At 35.8% G+C, this 24,081-nt stretch overlaps 1 protein-coding gene across 17 annotated transcripts in view; it reads left to right on the top strand.

Moving 5' to 3' along the window:
• The window catches only part of NPAS3 (neuronal PAS domain protein 3), a 765,248-nt gene that overhangs the window by 522,891 nt on the left and 218,276 nt on the right, over positions 1–24,081 (top strand). For 16 of the 17 annotated variants that reach the window (XM_039351863.1, XM_039351858.1, XM_039351867.1 and 13 more), the window contains one exon: positions 16,136–16,225. The exons of the other annotated variant lie outside the window; for it this stretch is intronic. In XM_039351863.1, coding sequence (XP_039207797.1) covers positions 16,136–16,225 — 90 coding nt within the window. The remainder of the gene's footprint in view (positions 1–16,135; positions 16,226–24,081) is intronic. 17 annotated transcript variants of the gene reach the window in all.

The raw sequence follows: 24,081 nt of genomic DNA, 5'->3' as shown, positions 1-24,081 counted from the left end.
TTTTATTAACTTATTCCTGGCTACAAAAAGGCATACTTTGTTGATGAGCAAAAGACTGCATTCATTTTTAAAAATTCCAGGTAAACTTGTCTATTCCCTGTGAAAGAAGTGTGGGCATTGCTATGAAAAAAAAGAGAATCTCTTCAAATCCTGCAGTTCTAGGAAAGGTCTCTGTAAACATTGAGGTAGGAAAAGGGACAGGGGAGTAGTACATAGGAAATGGGAAAGTAAAATGCAAGCCTGAAATTGGGACAAAGCAAAAAGTGAGGTGGGAAAATGTATTGCAAGTGCCAGGGAAAATTGGCATTATGAACAGCTTTTTTTGTGGAAGGAAGATATATCAGAGCTCTTTATGTTTCTGTCTAGGGCAAACTCTTTTTATTAACCTCTTGGTTAATGTTCTCTCTCTGTCCATCGATTTCAGGCTGAAAAAGACTGAGCTCTTGCTTTTTTCCCTTTGTATTTCACCTCTATGATGTTCAGTCTGGTACTGTCATATTCTTGAAAGCAGTAAATGGAAGGAAGTGGAGGAAAACTATTCATTGTGGCAAGACTTATGCTCTGCTTTTATGTTGTTTTAAGCACAGCATTTGATATTACCAAGTTCACTTGACGCAGCATGTTTCCTTCCAGCATATGCACAATGATTTAGTTGACTTTCCATTCATTTCTACTCCATTAAACCTAGGTTTAGAAAATAGGTTTATCTATTCTAAACATTTGGCTCAACAAACATATGTATTTGTCCACAGTGCAGAATCATTTTGCCACCTGCTGTGTTTTGCAATACAGTAAATGCTATTTAAGATTATAATACTTGGAAGAATAATTTTTGCTGGGGTATTACATATGTAAAATCATTGCAGTCCTGTGTTTGTGTTTTAATCAAATGGTGTATAATTAATGTTTTGAAGCACCCCTTGTTTTATAAATATTATACCCATCAGTTAATTTGTATTTTTTTCAATTTACGTGCTGAACAAAGAAAATTGCTTTTCTGGAAAATCAGATTCTTTGTGGGGTTTGTAATATGAAGTACATAACAAGAACACGTGTACTGCAGATTGCAGTAGTCTCTCATATAATGGAAATAGCTAAAATTTGAATGGATCTCAGTCTTGGATCAAGAATATTCTTAATCTGATGCAAGCTGTGGGTTAATATTTGGTTTATGATATGGCACTGAGAGGACACAGATAATATTTGAATTTAGCCCCACAAGTGATTCAACGGTCATACACAAAGGAACAAAATTCAATAAGTGGTTGTCAGGAAGGAAAACTACATTGTTTTCTCCCCTTTTGGGCAATTTTTACCTCATTTAGAGGTTTGCACTACCACTCTTTTAGGCTTACAGGTTCAAGACCTGTTTTTTTTTTTACCCAGATGGTGGGATTAAGGGGGGATGTTTTAGGTTGAATGTTGTTTTTTTATTGTTGTGAGCTATTGAGAATTGTGTTTTAAGATAGGCAACTATAGAAGTATTTTAAATAAAAATAAATAAAATAAGCAATCTTGTGCTTTCCTGATATTCCCATCAGTGAGATCATGGACCACAAACACTACAGACTAATATATCTAGAAAGCATTAAGAAAAGAGTGAGCTGAACAAGTTGTCCCTAGCAGCGTAACAAATGCTGCTTATGATCTTTAAAGCCCTGTATCTTGTGGCTCTTCAGGGGCATGAGCTGACAGGATTGGTACATTTAATTCTATCAGTTACTATCAGTTATCTTTCATTAGTCAAGAAGTGCACCTTCTCTCTCACAGCAGCTGACCTCTGGAATGAGGTTCCTCTTGAAGTCCATGTGATTCCCATCTTGATGTGTTCAGAAGGCCTTAAAGAACTGGCCGTTTTCTCAGGCCTTGGAATAGGGTAGATGGAGTTCTATATGAGATTTGTGTGTATATGTATTATTGTCCAGATAATTATCCTGGTTATGTATGTTTTCTTGTTCTTAATTTATTTTATTTTTTCTTGTTCATATCTTACCTCATTGTTGATATATTATAAGCCATTAGATTCACTGGGTAGTACCTAAATTATATAAATTAAATTATTATTATTTTCCTTCCTTAATTTAGCTGGACATATATTTTTCTGGCTTTGATTTCTTTCTTATTTTAATCAAATGGAATGTAAATTAAACATGAGATAAGACTAAAAATGTTCTAAAAAGTTCTCAAAAAATATTTTGATTATGTTCCATTATAAAATGCAATCTGATTGTGCAATAATATGAAGAATAGTTACAAATTGTCAACCACTATGTTTCTTTCTGGCGTAGTTCTCAGCATGGGTAATTAGAAATAATTTCTGCAGTTTTCACTGAAATTTGCCACTTTGTATTTAAAAAGCCAGAAGAAAAACCAATTCAGGGCAGGAAGATGATATGCTTGTATTTAAGCAAGGATATTGGAAGTTAGTGAAATCCATATTAACCTACATAGACATAAAATAGCCATTATGTTTGAGAGATTGGGAGAGAAGTAGCATCCTCCTACAGGCTAAAGTGGGAGTAGGAGTTCCATTGACAACAGTGCTACATATTGTCTTCTTACCTGGTTTTATATTCCAGCTGTGAGTCAGTGATGGGAGGTTAATCCAACAGTGCCCTGTAAAGGTAAACTAGGCCACTGTTCTGAAAACATTCAGAGCTAATCTTCTAATTAATTTTAGTACGAACAGACATTTCTGCTTTGTGTGATATACTTCCACTGTAAAAAAGCAATGTACGCTCAATACTTAATAAGAAAACCTACCTACGAGTCATGCTTGTTTCTCTGAAAGATACACCAGTCTCTCCCTGAAGCCCCAGTTTGAGAAGGTACCAAGAGGAAGTTGCCAAATCGGGTGAGGAAGAAAGAAAAAAGTAAGTCTGCAGTCTAAATTATTAATTACCTGTGCTTCAGATCTAAATTATAGAGCTGAAGCACAGGTAATTTAATGAAGATCTTTTAGGAGGTAAAATATAGAGAGGGGAAAAGTGTATTATGGTATTCTCAGTTCAACATTTACAAGCTATTCTGCACAATTTATCAATGTTCTATGTGGCTTTCTTTTGTAAGATCTGCAAACTATGTGCCGTGTAAATCAAATCTCCCCGCCCTTACACAAACACAAAAATCAGTTTTCAGTGTTCTTGCTCTTAAGCCATGAGAAAAATGTCCATTGCATGATAGCTTTAATTCTAAGTATTTATATTCCTTTTTGCACTGAGTATCTTGTGATCTTTTGTCTGATCTCTCTGGTACTAAAACTGTAGAAACTACTTCAATCATACATGTTCAGCATGAACAGGCATCCTCTGAAAGGTCAGTGCTTTAATATCTAACTCCCACAACAGGAAATTTTAATTGCACATGGCAGCCATTTATTCCTCCCTCACAAAACCTCACTCCACATTACCTTACAGATCTCTTTTTTTAATCAATCTACACCTTTTTTTAGAATAAAGATGCAAACAAGATTCTAATATTACCGTGTGAATAAAAGCACATTTGAAAGAGGTGCAGTTCATCTTTAAAGAAGGAATACGTATATTATTATATACCTTACATAGAAAAATAGTAACTGTATTTTGAAATCGTTGAAAAAAAGATAAGCAATGTGACTGCATTTATCAAGGGGTATTTATCAAAGGGCATTATCAAATGTGAATAAGGACTCTGGAAATCATACAATTCAGTAGCAATTTATCCTGTTACAGCATATCAACTTAGTGAAAGCTTTTCACTTAGATACCTACTACCATCTGGAATTTAAAGCCATCCAAGAGTTTCAAACTATAGCCAGTCATCAGACTATTAAAACCTTAATCCTAGTAAAACCTAGCATATAGATTAAAACTGATCCCTCTAGTTGACTTCTCTGTGCTTGCTTTGCATGAAACATCAGACAACTTTCAAATAGCAGTTTTACCCTTGCTATAGACTTTGCCTGCAAATCATAATCTTCTTGATTTCGATTGCAAAAGTAAGAATATATCAAACAATTTAGATCCATGTACAATGACATAATTAGCAGGACGGGGGGGATATTGAGCAGCACTCTGTCAAAAGGTGTTTTATTTGTTTAACTCAGCATGTAGCTGTAGAAATTATATTGCTGCCCATCATAATCTAATGACTCTGAGTAGCTAACAACACATACAACGTAAAATAGCACAGTATAATAAACAATAACATAATGCAAATGAGGCTTGTAATAAACTTCTTGTGATTCATCACAATATATATATCAGGCTTCATTCATCTTGGCCTTAGCACCTCAGTAAAAAGCTAGACCTTTAAGGCCTTCCAGAAAGCTATCATGGTTGGAGTAATCTGACACTCAGGAGATATGTTATTCAATAAGGCAGGCACTCCTACAGTCCTTTTACTAGGTCCCTTTCTTGTGTCACAGATAGACCCAAAGCATCCCAGCCTACCAAATAACAAGTAACCCAGTCCTGTGCTATTCAGGTCTTCATAGGAGATAAGTAATACTTTGAATTCAGCTGCTTGAATTGAACCCTATTAGGAGTCGGTGCAACTCATGAAGCACTAATGTTGCAAGGGCATACTATGCTGTATCCCTAATTACGCCTGCTATATTTCTGCAGTTTCTGAATGCATGGGGTGGCACAGTGATTGGAATGCAGTATTGCAGGGAAATAGATGGGGAAGAAATGGAGGTAGTGACAGATTTTATTTTTCTGGGCTCCAAGATCACCTCAGGTGGGGACTGCAGCCAAGAAATTAAAAGACGCTTGCTCCTGGGGAGGAAAGCTATGGCAAATCTAGACAGCATACTAAAAAGCAGAGACATCACCCTGCCAACAAAAGTGCGTATAGTCCAGGCCATGGTTTTCCCAGTTGCAATGTATGGCTGTGAAAGTTGGACCATAAGAAAGGCTGAGCGCCAAAGAATTGAGGCCTTTGAACTATGGTGCTGGAGAAGACTCTTGCGAGTCCCTTGGACTGCAAGGCGTTCAAACCGGTCAGTCCTAGAAGAGATCAACCCGACTGCTCTTTAGAAGGCCAGATCCTGAAGTTGAAACTCAAATACTTTGGCCACCTAATGAGAAGGAAGGACTCACTGGAGAAGGGCCTAATGCTGGGAAAGATTGAGGGCAATAGAAGAAGGGGACGACAGAGAATGAGATGGCTGGATGGAGTCACTGAAGCAGTAGGTGTGAACTTAAATGGACTCCAGAAGATGGTAGAGGACAGGAAGACCTGGAGGAACATTGTCCATGGGGTCGTGATGGTCGGACACGACTTCGCAGTTAACAACAACAACAACAATTGCAGGCTAACTCTGCCCACAGCCAAGAGTTCAATCATGACCAGCTCAAGGTTGACTCAGCCTTCCATCCTTTCGACATTCATCAAAAGAGGACCTAGATCCTTGGGGGCAATATGCTGATGTTATAAATCGCTCAGAAAGTGCTGTAAAGCACTATGGAGCTGTATATAATCTATGTGGGCTTGCTATTGTTATGTTCTATAAAATAATCCTATCTAGCGTGTTGCAGTAGTTCAATCAAGGGGTGACTAAAGCATTAAGGACCTATGAGTAGAATCTCCTGATTCAGGAATGGGCAAAATTGGCACACAAGATGGATTTATGTAAACCTGTTCTTGCCATCTACTTCTCAAACAGCAGCCACAAGTCCAAGAAAACCCTAAATTGTGTGCCAGCTTTGCATGGAGGTACTATTCCATTCAGAGTCAGATATGAAAACTCTGGATCTGGGGACCCTAAAACCCACAGGCATTCAATCTTATTAGCATTAGGTTGAAGCTTCTTTTTCCCAATCAAGACTTCCACAACCTCCAGGCCTAGATCTATGTCTACCAACAGTAACTGGATCCCATCTTGAAGAAGGAAAAGGAACTGCTGCAAGACTATGCCCTTCACTCACAAACCCCTACCCAGTCCATAAGCATTGGTATGAAAAGCTGTTGAAAGATCAAGACCAGAATAAACACACTGTCCTGCCCCAAGCCTGCTTGTGGTCACCAATAAGTTCAGAAAGTGTTACTTCAGTACAATAACCTGGCCTGAATCCCAAACAGGAAATGTTGGATGAAAATAGTCCCATTTTCTTGGATCCAGCAATGTGCCTTTGAGGACAGGTTGAAATGCCACTTCTTTCAAAATAGGAATGAAAATGTGAGAGTTTAGGAAAAATTGGTTTAAATGTTATTTCAGTAGGATATGTACTTTTATTTTGAAAGGAAAGAGCTAAAGTCCAAAAACATATTTTAGAGCAGCATTTTCTTTATATGTAACACTGGGTTTGGACCACAAATCATGATTTCTCATAGTAATACTGTACTCTATTCAACATACTGCTGCACTTACAGGTGTTATTTAAATGTATTTCCTGTTATAATTATTAAGTTATAAATATACTTTAGACATCCTGCATTCTTTTATTTCAGTCTTGCTACTCATCTTTTGATTTCTTCACTGTATGTTTTTGGGGAAATATACACAGATGCACACACAGACAAGGGTTAACAGAGAAGATAAAAAAAGTCAAGATGATGACTTCAATTACATGATCAAAGCACCACCTCATTCACATACATGTGAAAAGGGGACAGTGATTCAGTCACACACTTATGGCTATGATCCTGACTTTCTTGACTCCCCCCCCCCCGAGATGCCCCTGCACAAACACAATTTAATTTCTTTTAAGTTCTTCATTGGAATTGGCAAAATGATAGAAGGAAATTGTAAAATGAGAGTTTTTAGGAGTAATTAGGAGTGCTGAATTCTGTTCATGGAGAAACTCTATTTTGCTAACATTGCACTTTAACAATGATAAAGCAATAGTACCTACCTGGAATGGCCAAAGCTAATTCTCACCAAGATGCAGTTATAATATAGCTGTTTATTGTGAGAAAGAAGTTTGAGAGGTCTTTCTAGTTCAGTTGGATATCATTTAAAAGGAATTATCAAGCAGCTAGATTTGCATTTTGTAGTGATATATCCTTCATAGATAACTGTTCTTTGCAAGAACAGTTTATTTATTTATTTTTATGAAAATAATTTAGACTGCTTTTCCATCCCTGTGAGCCCCAAGACAATGGACAAGAGGTCTACCACATTAAAAATACACTCAAACAAAACTTTCATCAAACAACATGATGGCCTGCCCTGTATGGCCTTGTCTTTGCAAGAGTTAAAACACTGTTATCCAAACTATTCTGAACTTTCCTTATTTCACTGCAACCACTTTTTATTTCTACTCATTACACTACTTGCTGACAGATTGTGCTCTGTGTATGGTCAAATCCATCGTATGTGTCTGTAGGTAAGATAGAGCCAATTGGTTTTCCCTCAAATTAGAATAGCCACAACAGATTAGAGTGTTTTTCCCCTCAAAACCAGGCACCAATTCTTTGAAATTGACTCATCAGAATTATGTTTAGAGGCAGAGTGCTTAAACCTTTTGTTTTTAAAAAAATCTTTTTTCCCTGGGGCCTCTGCAAAGTTATTAACAATTAAAATTAGAAATAAATAAATGTGCAGACAATGTTATTATATGTCACTAGGCTTTTAATCTTGAAGCTATTTACCTTATGATTATTATATTATTTATATAATTGTTTATAGTATGTTACATATTAATTGCTGTTTTTATCCTATACTACATTTACAGAAGCATGATAAATAAAAGTACTACTCCTATTATTACTTTAGCTGCTATCAGATGCTACATATCTAACTAGTGACAGCCCTGTGTTCAAAGTAATGCTTAATTCCAGTTATAATATAATTATATCTTAACAGTAGAAAGTTCTAATTAAAATTATCTGTTTGCCAAGGAGAAAGTTTAGTATATCACCGAGTCTGTTAATCAGGGGTGAACAGTTTTCTGGTTGATCATAGCATAAATTATAAAGAAAACATCACAGATGCCTGCTGCATTGGGCAATAATACATATATTTATTTAAATCATGTATATCTTTCTTTTAACTGAAGTAATTGTGAAATATGTTCTTTTTGCATTCATAATTAGAGAGAAGAACAGATGGTAAAGGCTTGGTTTAAAATAATCTATCATTAAAATAGCCGAGTTTACTGGTAATTCCTCATTCTAACTGGCATTTAGGTCAGAGTAACAGGATTTGGGGGGGGGGGATGGGAAGGATAATATGGCATATAATCAAAGTATTGGGAAGTTCAGGGAGAACATTCTGGTGTTCAAAGATATTCCCTGGAAAAGTAATATAATAATGTTTTACATCCTTTTGTATCCGTCTCCCCTTTACTAACATATAAAACCCTCTTCAGTTCAAGTGGACCCTGAACAGTGAGAAGCAAAAGAAAAAAAAAAAACTTTTAAAAATGTACTTTTAAAAAAATCAGTTTCCTGCAAAAAAACACACTGGAATAGTATATATTTTCCCTTTGTTTCCAAAATATAAGGCTATTAATAATGTTTATATATACTGTATCAAAAAAAAGACAAACAAAGCAAAGTGATCCTTCAAACTCTGCCATAAAAACAATGCCACACTGAGTTCGAGATTTTTGAACATTACAGTATATTTGAATACCCACAGCTGGGATTGAATAGTTGATGCTTTTAGCTTGTACAGGTAGTTCTCGACTTACAACAGTTCATTTAGTGACTGTTCAAAGTTACACCACCACTGAAAAAAAATGATTTATGACTGTTTTTCATACTTACAATCATTCAGCATCCCCATGGTCACATGATCAAAATTCAGATGCTTGGCAACTGACTCATATTTATGACAGTTGCAGTGTCCAGAAGTCATATGATCACATTTTGACAAGTGAAGTTAATAGTGAAATCAGATTCACTTAACAACCATGTTACTTACTTATTAACTGCAGTGATTCACTTAACAATTATGCCAAGAAAAGTTATAAAATGGGGCAAAACTCACTTAACAAATGTTTCACTTAGTAACAGAAATTTTGGGCTCAATTGTGGTCATACATTGAGGACTATGTGTATAGTGTTGATTGTTTGCTTACAGGTTAGAATTACAAGGATTATGCAACAAAGATGATTAGGGGACTGGAGGCTAAAACATATAAGGAACGGTTGCTAGAATTGGGTATGTCTAGTTTAACGAAGAGAAGGACATGGGGGGACATGATAGCAGTATTCCAATATCTCAGAAGCTGCCATAAAGAAGAGGGAATTAAGCTATTTTCCAAAGCACCTGAAGGCAGGACAAGAAGCAACGGGTGGAAACTAATCAAGGAGAGAAACAACCTAGAACTAAGAAGAAACTTCCTGACAGTGAGAACAATTAATCAGTGGAACAGCCTGCCTCCAGAAGCAGTAAATGCTCCAACACTGGAAGTTTTTAAGAAGAGACTGGACAGCCATTTGTCCGAAATGGTGTAGGGTTTCCTGCCTGAGCAGGGGGTTGGACTAGATGACCTCCAAGGTCCCTTCCAACTTTACTACTATTACTATTACAAATGCCAAAATCCAGAAATTCTTTAGTTTCTTCTTTTAAAAGAGACCAGATTTTTAATTTAAAACAGCCAAGAGAGGCAAATTGTATGCTTGTATGTGCTTCACATGCATATATGTGAATACACACATTCAAAGATAATGAAGTACTCAATATACATCTATCAAAGAAACTTATGGAATATTATGAATTATATCCAATTAGGTACTCCCTCCTATCTCAAAACAACTCTGGCAGGATGGGAGACAATAATAATAATAATGGTGATTTGATGGGAAGAGCAGGGGAAGAAGAGGAAAAAGGAAGAAAGTCCAGCTATATGAGAACTCTGTGTTTACAACATTTCTAAAACAGGATACAATTACTGTGCTAGAGTTCATTTTTTTAACGCTAAAGATAAGAAATATGAAGTGGAGTGTTAGTGTGAGTAATGCCATTGGGGGTTGATTTCTGTACTATGTAATTTCCCAAAATGTTGAAGGTGACATAAAAGGGCAAAAATGGCATTGAAAAAGTGAAATAATAACCCCACTACAAGCACAATAGGGTTTTATATATCTGCCCTGCATATTGTTCTGATTCACATGAATTAAAATTTATCAGCAACATTATTTAGACATACCGCAGCTCCTCCTTAGGTCTGAAAATAATTTGCCTCCTATTGACCATATAAATTTACTAAGATCTGATAAGGAGAAAATCCCACTGTTTCTTTCTGACTTGATTAGAGCTGTTTTCAAGACCAAGAAAACTATCTCATTAATCAGATACTTGGATGCCTTTAAAGTGTTTATTTTAGTGTTTCCTCTAAGATTTTGTCTCAGACTACTTTGGGGAGAAGAAAAATGTAGATTTCGGCATGTTATTATAATAAATCTTTTTGAGGAGGGGCATATATTAACATTTGTGTCGGTACTTTTTCATCTTAATCCAACCTTGTTTAATAATCAGAAAATTCTACATACTGGGTAAGAATATGTAATTAACTCTTTGACCCCAGAATCTTAATTGGTGCCTGTTGAAAACAGTGGGGCAATTTGAAAAAAAAAGTTGCCTGTGGTGATTGAAATAGCATAATACATAATAGGTCCCTCCTCCCCCAAATCAAAATAAGGTAATGCTAGAGAATTTTAGTTATGTTTTGTATATAGAAGGTAGGAGAAAAGGGTCATTATACCAACCAGCATTTCTACCCAAACTTTAAAATCAGGGATGATCACATTTCTACAAAATGTTTTTTTTTACATTATCAACTTTTAGAAATCAGTTCAAGAGAGAAGAGTTCCACATATTTGAAGGGAAAGTATTGTTTAATGTTGGAGATGGCTAAACTATAATTTACATCTTGATGAGATTGGTTCATAATAACAAGATAGTATGCAAATCCTTAGCAATAGTCACAGTTTCTGCCGGTGTTAAAGGTGAAATGATTATACAACAAATTGCTTTTTAAAAAATCTAGACTGTTGTTTATTGACAGAGTTTCAGTACCACATAAATACCAATTGGTTTCTCTACTGAGTGATGAAGAAAACCTTGCATCAGACATTTCTATGCCCAGGGCTTAATGCTTTATTGAATTACTCTAACTGATATGTTTTTGCCCCCGAGGAAGCTATAACTGAAGCATGCAGAGCATTGAAACACAGTTACTCATGCAAGTATTCATATAGCTCAGCAACATTTTGAGGCACCAACACTTTCTCTTGTTCTGTCTTTTAGTTCTGGCTCTGCCTTCATTTGTTTTGTTATATTCCTTGCCACTATTTAAGACAATTCACTGACCTAGCAATGCGAAGAGTCTATTTAGTTAGACGTCCAACAATTCAGGGAATGTTATCAATATTGGACATTGGCAGTAGTTAGTTATGTGTAGACATGTATATATTTCCTTTCTGAAGGCCATCTTATTCAATAAATGAAATTATTGATAAAGATGGAGATGCAATGCTTCTGAATTAAGCTTTTATTGTTGTTCAGTCACTAAGTCATGTCCGAACAGCCTCCCCCATTCTCCACTATCTCCTGGAGTTTGCCCAAATTCATGTTCATTGCATCAAAATTAATTAATCTACTTTTCAAAATCCATTTCAATAATCATTGTTGCTCAAAGTTGGAGCTGTTTTAGTATATTCATAGGTAATTACTTTTCCATCATTTATTCTGCATTGGACTTTTGAAAACTTGTGCTTTCTCCTGTCACTTATTTATTTGATCTAGAAGGTGCCCGACTCCACAGCAATCTTGGGCAAAGATTAACTGGAGCATGGTGGCTTGTTTGGTTAGAATGCTGGGTTGACAAGCTTCAAGACCCAAGTGATGCTGTGGAGCAGGGTTGAACTCCCGTCCTTTGCTCCAGCTCCTGTATTATGTGAAGAACACTTTTTTTTACCTGTATCTATTTCACTTGATTGTTCAACTCTTCTTACTTGTTTATCCTAATATTAAAGAAAGACGAACTGGCAGAAAAAAAAACCTTATCTATATTATATATAAAGCTCCCCAGTACAGGTAGTCCTCAACTTACAACCACAATTGAGGCCAAAATTTCTGCTGTGATCTCTGCAAACCCGAGATCACTATATGTTCACAAGAGAATCTACATATTAATTTGTTATTTATAAGTGGACAAGGAATTACCAAGACTGTATAGTTAATGCTCAGTGTAATTTTGATTAGTAATTAACAATAAAAAGTACTGTTTCATTTAAGTACATTATTATTTTTTTTGACAGTGTAAATAAGAATTTAAATCTCTGAGCTATGTGCCAAAATCTCCACTATCTATGGCTTAAAAATACAAAAAAGAAACAGAAAAAACTGCTGAAGTATTATGTATATAATACATAATATTACATAAATTGTAATTTTCCTTTCTTTTACTCTGAATAAGGTACACCTTTTACAGATATTTAAATCTTTTTGTGTGTCTCTGATTTCTGTTCTTTAGTCAGTTTATTTTTTTGTCCTTAAAAACCATAGACGATGATGATAATGATGATGATGATGATGATGATGATGATGATGATGATGATAGAAGGGACCTTGGGGGGCCTTCTAGTCCAACCCCCTGCTATTACATGGTAATGGATAATATGGATGAAGCTTGTTTGGATCTTGTTTGGATCAACTTTAAAGTTTGTCCATTGAAATTGCTCCTAAGTAATTGGTGTCAGGGTTCAAGGTTTTTGTGCTAATCATCTGAAAATAAATTATGGTAACTTTCAGATAAACTACTTGCTTGTATAAATTCTTGTGTTTGACTAAAATCTATTCAGATTTACATTTTTATTAATTCATAAATATAAATTGAAGATCCTTCTTTAATATGTTAACTTTACTGCTTGTTTTCTCATAACTGATGTACTGTATTCTCCAACTAAAGCGGTTTTTGTACTCCCTCTACTGAATTTAAGAATTCTTTACATTTAAGTAAATGAATTAGCTTGTGTTTTTAGGTAGTTCATGTATGTACTGTAGTGTGGAAGATTGCAGAGTTGTGGAAAGACAGGAGGAAAGGTTAATTAAAATGAAATCTTAACAGTCTGCCATTAATTCCCGAATAGAATAGAATAACTTTATTGTTACTTTGAATGTACACTAATCAGCATACATTAAAATGAAATTTTGTTGCATACAGCTCTCAAAGCGTCACCATCTCCAATATACACTAAATATTAAATAAACAAAGAAACAAATAAATAAATAAGCATATACCCACATATATTATATGACACAGAGAAACAACACAGTCTAGTTCAGATTATGTATAGATGTGCATGGTGAGTTAAATTTTAAATTTACCGACAAAGAATTAAAGGGAGACTAGAATAGCTATTTTGAGCTTTTTAGCTCTCATGTGCATGGTGAGAAAAACAAATCTTGTGAGCTTACCAGTGGATGTGTGGGGTCTTTAACAATGCTTTGAGCTCTAAGCACATAGCACTTATAAGCAGCATTCTGAAGTGAGCTTCCCATGATCTTCTCTGCTGTCCTTACCACTCTCTGTAGAGACTTTCTATCTGAGGCACTGCTGCCACCAAACCATACAGTGATGCAGTTTGTTAATATGCTCTCAATCGTGTCTCTTTAAAAAGTGGCCAGGACAGAAGGACAAAGATGTAGCTCTCCTCATCCAACACAAGAAATGCAGACGCTGGTTTGCACGCTTCACTAAGGATGATATGTGGAAAAACCAATTCAGATTGTTAGTTATCTGTACCCCCCAGATACTTAATACTGTTGATCACCTCTACAGCTGCATCCTTGATACTGAGTGGAGTATGACTATGCCGGCTCTTTCTAAAATCTACAATGATCTCCTTTGTTTTATCAACATTTAGAACCAGGTTACTTTTATTGCACCAGTAACATAATTGTAACGTAAGAGTCATTTTTAATTTTATTTTAACTCTCTATCTCTTCCAGTTACCTTAACATTTTAAACCAGTAGTACTTTGGGTATGATCTAGTTCTCTATACTGGTTTAACAGTGTAATGGAATGTGTGGATGACCTTGGAGAAAGAGAGGAAAAGATGCTGCCTAGGAAATAATCAGATAAAAGAGGCAAGAGCCCCTAGTGTTTCAAATGTCAGAGAAAAAAAAATTAGGGAGGACCTGCCCTAATGGATCAAACAATTAAAGATGGCAATGAGAAGTGTGTACTTTCAGACTTGCAAGATTCTGTTAATGTAGACTTAATAAAGTAGAATTAGTTCATTTTATCATGTTTTCTGTCAGGTTTACTTGGAGTCCTGACAATCAGGCAGTTCATTCAGCATCCTGATTGCCAAGAACTGAAGTTACCAGGTCTCTAGAATTCTCACAATGTCTACTGTGGCATGAATTGGAACAGCATCCCACATATTTGGGCTCCTGAGAAATACAGTTTCTCAAGCACTAATGTGAAGTAAGATTGAAGTAAGTTTACTGGAAGCTTCCTTACTACATGTGCCCCAATCCAATTGTTACCCTGTTAGTTCTGTTGGCTAAGTTTAGAGAAAAAGGAATTATCAGGGAGCATCTTCAAGATTTATAAAACTATGTTGGCTCAAAATTGGGGGGGGGGTTGGTTAAGACTACATCTAGAGGATATCAAATTTAGCGAGGTTGACAGATAAATCACATCTTTGTTTATCTAAAGGGTTATGGTTTTTTGATCTACCACTAATCACCCAGCAATTGACAAATGATGGTGGTGGTGACCAATTCTCAGCCCTTCAGGATAGGCCAGGCAGGAAACAGAAACTGTAAGGACTTATTGCTGTCGGGTATAGTAACAGAATCTTCAGTCATGAACAGAATCTTGTCCAAGTTCTCTTTGTCTCATCTTAGACTAAAGCAAATCAAGGTAGGGTTATTCAAGTGTCTTTCTCCCTATTCTTTCTACCTCTTGACTTCATGTCTCATTCAAACTTTCCCAAAAGTCAGCTCTATTTTTTTTTTTTTTTTTTTGCATCCAACAGATGTAACACAGCAGCTAATCTGGGGTTTCTGTTCATCATTATAATTTTTTTTCTTTAAAAAAAATCAGGGAATTGCCATTTTCTTATTTTTCTTATTAATAAGAGCTCAACATTTTCTGTAACAAATAGTACATATTTCTAAGTAAATACATGTAATATCTAGAACAGTATTCTTTCCACCCATTGTGATGCCACAATTTGAGAGAATTTGAAATGCGAAACTGCAGATTATTTCCTTTTAACTTATATAAGGCAGTAGTCCGCACCCTGCCCATCCCCCACCTTTCCCAGGTATCAGGAGCTTAAAAGCAGCTGTAGAGTCTGTAATGGCAATAGATAGCAGAGGAGAAATATAGTTGTGTGGTACACAGCTGAAATTCAGCATAGCCATCTAAAGCAGACATGTCAAACTCACGATATCACGTGACGTCGCGCATCGTATCGGGACAGTTTTACCATTGCCGGCAGTGGGGTGGGTGCGGTTTCCGCATGATGCGTCCGGTCCGTGGGCCGGCAGTTTGACACCCCTGATCTAAAGCATTTACATACTCTAAACTTATATCACCACAGGACGAATATTTATTCAGTCAACAAAAATGTACATGCAGAGTCTTATATACTGTAGTATTGTGTCAGTTTGAAATAAGATGGTTTATTAATTGATGTAAGTTTCACACGGCTTTCCTAAATGTTTATATACCAGCAACAATGTTCTGTCAAATTATTCCTGCATCTATATCTAAAGCCCAACTACCTGTCAGAATACAATTTAAATCTACACATTTATACTGAAAAGATTACATTTTCAGGATCTCTGTGTTTTCTAAATGTGAACCTAGCTGACAGTAATGTGTTGATTAGTTTTGCTTGTATTTAAATAAAACAGTAAATGTGTGGGCACGCTTGTGAATAAAGAGAAGATCATAATTCCTTGTTAATTTTCAAATTACTACTATTCACAATCATTTTTTTCTTCTCTGTTTTCTGAAAGGAACATCTTGTCATTTCTCTTCTACAAATAATGCTTTATGCATTTTAATGGGTTAATGTCTGGAAGGAAATGCATTGTTTATGGCAGTTAATGTTTTATCTGTTTGTATATATTTCACTGTATGTAACATCTCACTTCTTTCTTTCTTTCTTTCTTTCTTTCTTTCTTTCTTTCTTTCTTTCTTTCTTTCTTTCTTTCTTTCTTTCTTTCTTTTGCAGTCACTGGATGGATTTGTATTTGCACTAAACCAAGAGGGAAAGTTTTTGTACATTTCGGAAACAGTCTCCATTTATCTTGGCCTCTCCCAAGTAAGTAGAACATTTAATGATGCACATTCCATTTTAGGGCTCACTCTTTCTAAAATGGTAAGACGTTCTGGAACTTTTCACCTCAGGTTGAATTTATAATTGAATGGTTTGGTTTTACACATCTAGAAGGTGTAAGTTGATAAAGAATGTTCCAATGGAAAAGAAAAAGTGGGAGCTTGAAAAATCCTTTTCTCCCATAAAAATCATTATTAATTCATTGAGAACAAATGAAGTTTCTCTCTCAGTTGTTTTGAACTTTAAACCTCCCTAGCTGTTAGGAAAGGGACTCAGAAATAGTACTTCCCTTGTGCCCTATTACTGGATGTTTATGGAGAACCCGACATTATCCTGGGAGCTGACACAATGGCAGGGAGTCTCTTGGAGTCAGAAAATGCTGAAAGAAACCATTAAAAAGGCTTAGAGGGAGGATTTCAACAAGGACACGGTCTCTCTTTTGCACATGTATAGTAAATGGGTAGAGAATAATTTTTATGAAACGGTGCAGTGTAATTGTTCATTCTTTTGTATCATTTCATTTTAAAATCCACGTTTGTATGAAGAGGAAGAATTATTTTTATTTATTACAGTTAACTGAGCTATCAGTAACCATGGAATCAAAGATATCCTGAAAAATTTGGGAAGCCTTGGAGGCTTTTTTCATGATGATTACAAAATAGGTTACTCTGCTTATAATTGAATTACACTTGAGGAACCCAACTATGACAATATTACATCTTTTTGCTTAGAATGGAGAGCTGTATTGGATGTTTTGCTTGCATTGCTGTGATTATTAAGACAGTCCTTGGATTGCAACTTTTCATAACATTATGATTTAATTGGATATCCTAAATTAAGTTGAAAATGTTTAATTACAGTAATCAATTAAGAATTATATGAAGAAATGAAGAAAGCAGTGCTGACTATGCAAGTATGAATGTCTGGAGGAAAGCCAGGATAAAAATCTAATAACAACAATAATTACAATAACTTGTGTAAAAAAAAATACCCAGACTGAAAATAATGAGATACCAGTGCAGAGTATTATTTATGAAATGTACATTGGTTATATTTAGTGTGTGTGTGTGTGTGTGTGTGTGTGTGTGTGAGAGAGAGAGAGAGAGAGAGAGAGAGAGAGAGAGAAAATGGTGAGAGAATTAAGAACAAAATTCAATATTTTTATATCTCACTTTGATCTTAGTTTGGTGATAGGATATAATTCCTGCTTTGATTGGCTTGGGTATCAGTTTCAAATGTTTCATAATTTGTTAGTGGTAAATCACACATTATAAACTCCACTTATTAATGGAGGTTTTTTTTAAAAAAAAACACACAGAATACATTAATGTTTATTATTGTCTTGGGTTCATATTACATATTAATCTGGTTTGTGCGGTGTCCAAAAAAGTTTAATAAAGCAGCAAAAAGAAGGATGGTTAATCAGTTTAAACAGGTAAATACTAATTAGGAAACTCCTGAAAGGCATCCATTATACACTGTCTGAAAACAAATTTTACAGCCCTGGTTAGTGGTGTAATCCAAATTCTGTCAAGGCAACTGCATTTTCTGTAATTGAGATGTGTATGTTTGCTTTGCATAACAGATGGCTCTGTATGCTTAGACTGATAGCTAGGAAAATAATAATTGCATTATTCTGGCCAAAAGAATATTAGCTCTTGGGCTGGGGCCATTTTAGGCAGTCCTCCTGCCAGCACAGCATATGCACATATATGGATTCGATTTTCAAGGAAATTGATGCATCTGGAATAGTGTCACCATCTGAAATATCATCTGTTCAAGAAAAAAAAGTTGGCTTTAACCCTGTCCACATCCCCCTTGCTAAAAGCATACTCCTATAGTGAGCTGCAGCACAGTGGCTCAAACTTTTTTGAACTACAGGCAAACTAGCTTTCCACAGATTAGGGCCCTCCAGCTGCCTACAATTTCAGCTCCCATAAACCAAAACCTAGACTCTGGGGCAAGTTATTGGGTTGAATGTAGCATCTGGCCAAACAATAGGGAACACCTTTATCTTTTTTAGTCAGTGCTTTGCTGAAAAAACATATGATTAAAAATAGAACTGCGCAATTGCCAATAAAATGAGTAAAATCTGCTTCCTGAGGTCAAATATTCTGCTTCAAGGGGCCAGCCTTTGGTCAGAAAAGAAAGGTGGCATCATACTGAGTTCAGGATAACTTGGTTGCTTGCTTTTTAAAAATGTAAGGAAATATTTCTCAAAATCCCCAATGTGATTATTTTTGCCGTTGTTGCAGTGCAAATCCATTCAGAGCAGCTTTGATCCCACTGAGAACACTTTGATGCAGTGGACAGATGCACAGCCCTTTTGATGCCCTGGGGAAGAGTTGTGCTGCTCTCTCCATTTTTGAGAGAGGAAGTGCATAAACAGATATTGGCACAGGAGTTGAGGAGGATCATTATTTAATCTCTATATAATATATCGAAGTTTCTTGTCTGTTTCCTCTTGGCAAAAAGACCAGAATTAGCTAGGTAAGATTTGGGAGCTTTATTTCTGTCCATGAAAAGTTTTCTTCATGCTTAATTCCTTTCATTCATGTCCTGCTCTTTGCAGCTTGAACATTAGTGGTAGATTCATTGTCATTCTCTTTGGAATGATCTGCAGAATTGTGTACACATCATTTACACATCTTTGACATTCTGGGTATTTTGACAAGATGGTTTCCTATCTGTATGCGTCCAATCACAAAATAGTTATCTAGCATCAAATCATAAAATATCTATTTATTGAAGCAAACTGGTGAGATTGCTTCGTACTGTTTCCTCCAGTCTTCAAGAATGCTGTCCTCTACTTCATCTTCCTTGTTTTTTTGAAAGGGTCTGGAGACCTTGAGCCATCTTTCCTGTTTTTCAGAATTCATCATAGAGTCCATAATAATTGTTACAAATATAGATGATGCTTTCGGCTGAAAATTTTTCTAGCCAGTTTTATATTTCTTTGCTATTATTATTTAAAAGTAAAAGTTCCCCTTTCCCACTTTCTCCAGTACCAAGGGCAGAAATACCCTTCTCCTAGCCTTTAACATATCTTCCAGGTTGAACTGACTTCAGAGTCTTGACAATATGGCGTGCCAAAATGGATAAAGCAACAATGGGACAGATTACTGCTCCCTATTGAAGTACCAGTCAAATATTGGGAAAAGAGAACTCTGTCCCTCTGTGGCCTGCCACCATTGCATCTGAGTGGGATGTGGAAAAGAGGCTAGCGAGGGAACATTACTGAGGTTTAGGCTACAGTGGAGTCAGTCAGGAGGGAAATTGTTCCCCATCTTAGATTGAAAATAAAAGAAGAGACGGGATGTTTAAGAGTATTACAGCCCCCTGAGACTTGAACTGACAGTGGAGCATTAAGACATTCATGGAAATACGTGATCACAGTGAGCAACAGTTCTTCATAAAAATGATCAGTTGAGAAAGATACTGATCATTTAGGAGGGGAGGGGAATCAAAGCTTATCTACAGATGGCCACATTTGAACCCTTAAATGCAACAGTTCTAGTTGTTACTAAGGTATTGTGCCTTTGATCCATGGTATGTTCAAGTAATTTGTATCCCAAAAGCATTGTATATTTCAGATTAGGAGACTGTTCATATAGAAGCCTCCTTTTTAATAAATTTGGAAAAGAAAAGGTAGTGAACGTATTTAAAAGAATAAATGCGTACTTAAGTTACAAATCTATAAACTATTCCAAGTATCACCCTATCTTTTCCCTAGAGTTCAGAGATTGCCAGTGTAATAGCCTTTCCAGAGCTATGATGTTTTCAGTATTCATCACTAACAGTGATCGCAATAATCCACACTAAATTAAGCATTCTAAAACTTTTATTTACTGCAGAAGAAAGTGAACATCAACAGAAATTACTGTGCCAGCACAAGCTCAAAAAATTTTCCAAGTGTGAAGATCATTGTAGCGACCTGTTATGTTACTGAATTCTTGTTTTTAATAAAAATACCAGGAACAAGCTTTAAAGGGTTATGGGCTTGCTTTGAATTCATAATACTGTAATTGCTATAAAATAAACACTGCTGGGTTCCTGCTATTAGCTGGCAGAGGTTGTAGATCTTTACATAAACTTTACAGTTTTTCAGGAATTTAATTGTTCAGAAGTGTTGGCTTTGTATTTTTTGAGAGTAATGCTTTAGTGACATCTTTCTATCTGTGTGCACAATGTATTTGCTGCCTTTTCTCCTGAAGTATAAAGCAGCCTATATGGGATTCTCACTTAATTTAATTCCCATAATAATCCTATGAACTACATTGAGCTAAGAAATAGTCAGGGAGTTTCCATAGATGAATGTAGGCTTGAACCTGGGTTTCTACAGTGCTACTTCAAAATTTTAACTATAGCACCACAGTGGTTCTTTTCTTAGCTTTGATTCTGTTGCTAAATATTCAAATTTGTTTTAGAAAAGGCTGAGGAACAAGATACTATATTGTTTATGCATACTAGATAACTGAGAAAGTCAGCCATTCTAAAATGAAGTCACTATATGCTTTCTTGATTATAGAAAGCTCTTTCATTATTTGGATTGCGTGTCAAGTTGTTGAATGGCCTTAGGGAAATGGAAATCCTAAAACAACTCATTTTCTTTATGTGAAACCTATAGACCTGACAAGAAGACACAATCTATGCAGGACAAGATGAAACAGACTCGTGGCAAGTTGACAAAGGAATAAGACAAGGCTGTATATTTTCTTCTTATTTATTAAAATTATATCTTAAATATATATTGAGGGAGTTGAAATTGGAAGAAGATGAGTATATTTTTAAATCTAGAGAAAGAAGCACCAATAACCTGTACTATAGTGATAACTCTTTTCTGAAAGCTGGAAATGGAAATGAACTAGAATTTCTAAAAAGTAGCAAAAAAATGTGATTAAGATTAAGAAAGCAGAGTTGCTTAACTCAGATCTGCGAACAACTAGAAGCAAACAAAGTTATAACCAGTAGCCAGCACCGGTTTGTTAAAAATAGATCATGCCAAACCAATCTTATTTCATTCTTTGATACTAAATTAATAGACCAATGGAATGCTGTGGACATAGTGTACTTAGATTTCAGTAAGGCATTTGATAAAGTAGACCACAACCTGCTGCTTAGTAAAAGGTGGGATAGACAATATCACCACCAGATGGATCTGTAGCTGGCTGACAAACCATACTCAGCGAGTAGTCCTCAATGGTATTACATCCACATGGAGAGAAATAAGCAGAGGGGTACTACAGGGATCCATCTTAGGCCCAGTACTCTTTAATATCTTCATAAATGACTTGGATGAGGGAATAGAAGGGGAACTCATAATTTGCAGATGACACTAAACTGGCAGGAATAGCCAACACCCCAGAAGACAAGCTCAGGGTTCAAAAAGATCTTGACAAACTGGAACAATGGGCACTAACCAACAAAATGAGCTTTAATGTGGAAAAATTTTAGGCAGGAAAAATCAAAGATATAAATACAGATTAGGTGACACCTGGCTCAAAAACAGTAACTGTGAGAGGGTCCTTGGAGTCTGCTGCTTAATTAAGGAGAAACTTCCTAATGGTGAGGACAATTAACCATTGGAACAGCTTGCCTTCAGAAATTGTGGGCACTCCATCACTGGAGGTTTTAATAAGAAACTAGACAGTCACTTGTGTGAAATGGTATAAGTTCTCCTGCTTGAGCAGGGAGCTGGACTAAAAAACCTCCAAGGTCCCTTCCAACTCTATTCTATTCTAAAATGTAAGAGAGTCCAAATTAATGAGAACAGATACAGTAACCAGTATTAGAATTAACAGTGAAGATATAGAAGTGGTGGAGAGCATCTTCCTTTTAGGATCTACTATCAAGAATAAAGGAATAACCAGTAAAAAAAAATACATTGCATATTAGTACTTGATAAGATATCAGTTAATGTTACAAAGATCAGAAGAAGGCAGGAAATGGTTTTCCACTGGACACTCTATGAAGCAAAAAAACTTTGAAGAGACAGTATGGAAAAAGCATTGATGCCATTGAGTGTTGATGTTGGGGGAAAAAAACTCCTAAATTCATGGGGAGCCAAGAAAACAAATATATGAATCATAGGACAAATCAGTTCCAGAGCCAGAAAGAAAAATAAATAGATCATAGAACAAATCAATCAATCCACAAACCAATCTCACTTAAAGAACAAATTATCATATTTGGGAACATTATGTGAGCAGCTAAGCCTCTTGAGAAGTCTACAATGCTGGGAAAGTTGGAAGGCAAGAGAAAAAGAGGATGACCATCAACAGAGTCTAAGAGGAAACAACAGCTCGAGGGCATAAAAGCGTAAAAGCAAGCATTGCAAAAATAAATTAGTCGACATTTGGAATGTTTCTTTTTCACACTAATACGAGTGATATCAGCAGGAAAAATATATTGCCCCAAAGTCAAATAGCCATGTTAACAATTTCTACATTCAGTGCCAGAAGAAACTTGACCAAGGCATTTAGTGCAACTTGGGTGGGGCGGGGTTAGAACATATTGTGACACACAGCAGTAGCCGCTATGGGATACTTTTCATCCCATTGCAATAGCTATTGCAATAAAATCTCCATTTACGCTGCAGTCATATTTAGTTAGTTTATATTAGCTCCATTGAAAGAACTCATGAAATCATTTTTTTTAAATGTGTTATTGGTATTGTATCTCTGACTGATGATCTCACAAGGCTAAAGAACTTTTTTAAAAAAAAAACCTGAATCTACATTAATGTCCGTTTGAGTCCTGATCATTTTTTGATTAGGGTCTAGAGATCTCCCAGTGTTGTTTTGTTAATTTTGGCAATCCTCCATAGGAAAGCTCAACTGCATAACAGCAGTTTCTCAGAGTTGTTCTCTTTTTTATAATTTATGCTTGGTGTGTGCATGATACTGATAATAAATAGTATTATCTTGGTTGATAATATGTGATTATTTACAGTTATATGCTTTAGTGTTTGGTTTTGACTTGGCATGGTGTAGTTGACTCACTTTGTTTCCATCTAGTGGTTGCCCAGATTTTTTGCAGTCCGTATCTTATAACCCTAAAAAAGTTCTCTACTACAGTTGTACAAAGCTTAGAGGAAGTGATTTTATTCAAAAGAGATTTGATCAAATCATGCTTTCAGATATTATATCTGTGTCATATTTACACATTTTAGTTGTTACAAAGCAAAGTATTATGTTTTCTTTCCCTCTTTTCTCTCCCCCCCCCCATCATCTGGAATATATCTGGAATCTGTTGGTGCTGGTTGCTCAGAATTTCACTCTTAAAGTGGCAGGATGTCAGAGGGGCAGTCTGAATTTGGAGCTGAAATGGGAGCCAAAACCTAACTCTCATCATAGATAGTTCAGAAGGAATTGAAAGTTTTGTCTATATCAATACAAATTAGGTACCCCGACCTGGAGTTGGATATAAGAAACAGAGGCACGTTGGCTTACTCAGGTCCAGATGTGAAATCCAAGTTTTCCTTATCAGGTTCATACACATGTTGGATGAGATGGACCTTTGTGACACCAAAGTGGACTGGGTTTCCGTAATATTAATGCCTTTAATAAAGAGGCTAATAGCCAGATTGGATCTATGTAATCAAGTAATCCCAGGACTCCCAAGCTCACTCATTCTTGGAAAGAGAGAATTGAGAATATAAGTTTCTCAGAAACTAAGAGTGTAATGCTCTGATACCTTTCAGAAAAGGTAATATTAGAATAACCCTTATTTTTTTAAAAAATGAGTTCTTTAAATATTGAATTGTAACTGATCAGAATTTTCTCTTTTCTAAAATAAAGCCCTCACCTTAAAATATGCTTCTGTCCTTGCTTTCAGCCACC

Source organism: Crotalus tigris, unplaced genomic scaffold (genome assembly GCF_016545835.1).
Source record: "Crotalus tigris isolate CLP2741 ecotype Arizona unplaced genomic scaffold, ASM1654583v1 scf7180000018371.15429387391:27106975, whole genome shotgun sequence".
In the NCBI taxonomy this organism is placed as follows: domain Eukaryota; kingdom Metazoa; phylum Chordata; class Lepidosauria; order Squamata; family Viperidae; genus Crotalus; species Crotalus tigris.
This window is presented reverse-complemented; position numbering and strand designations above follow the sequence as displayed.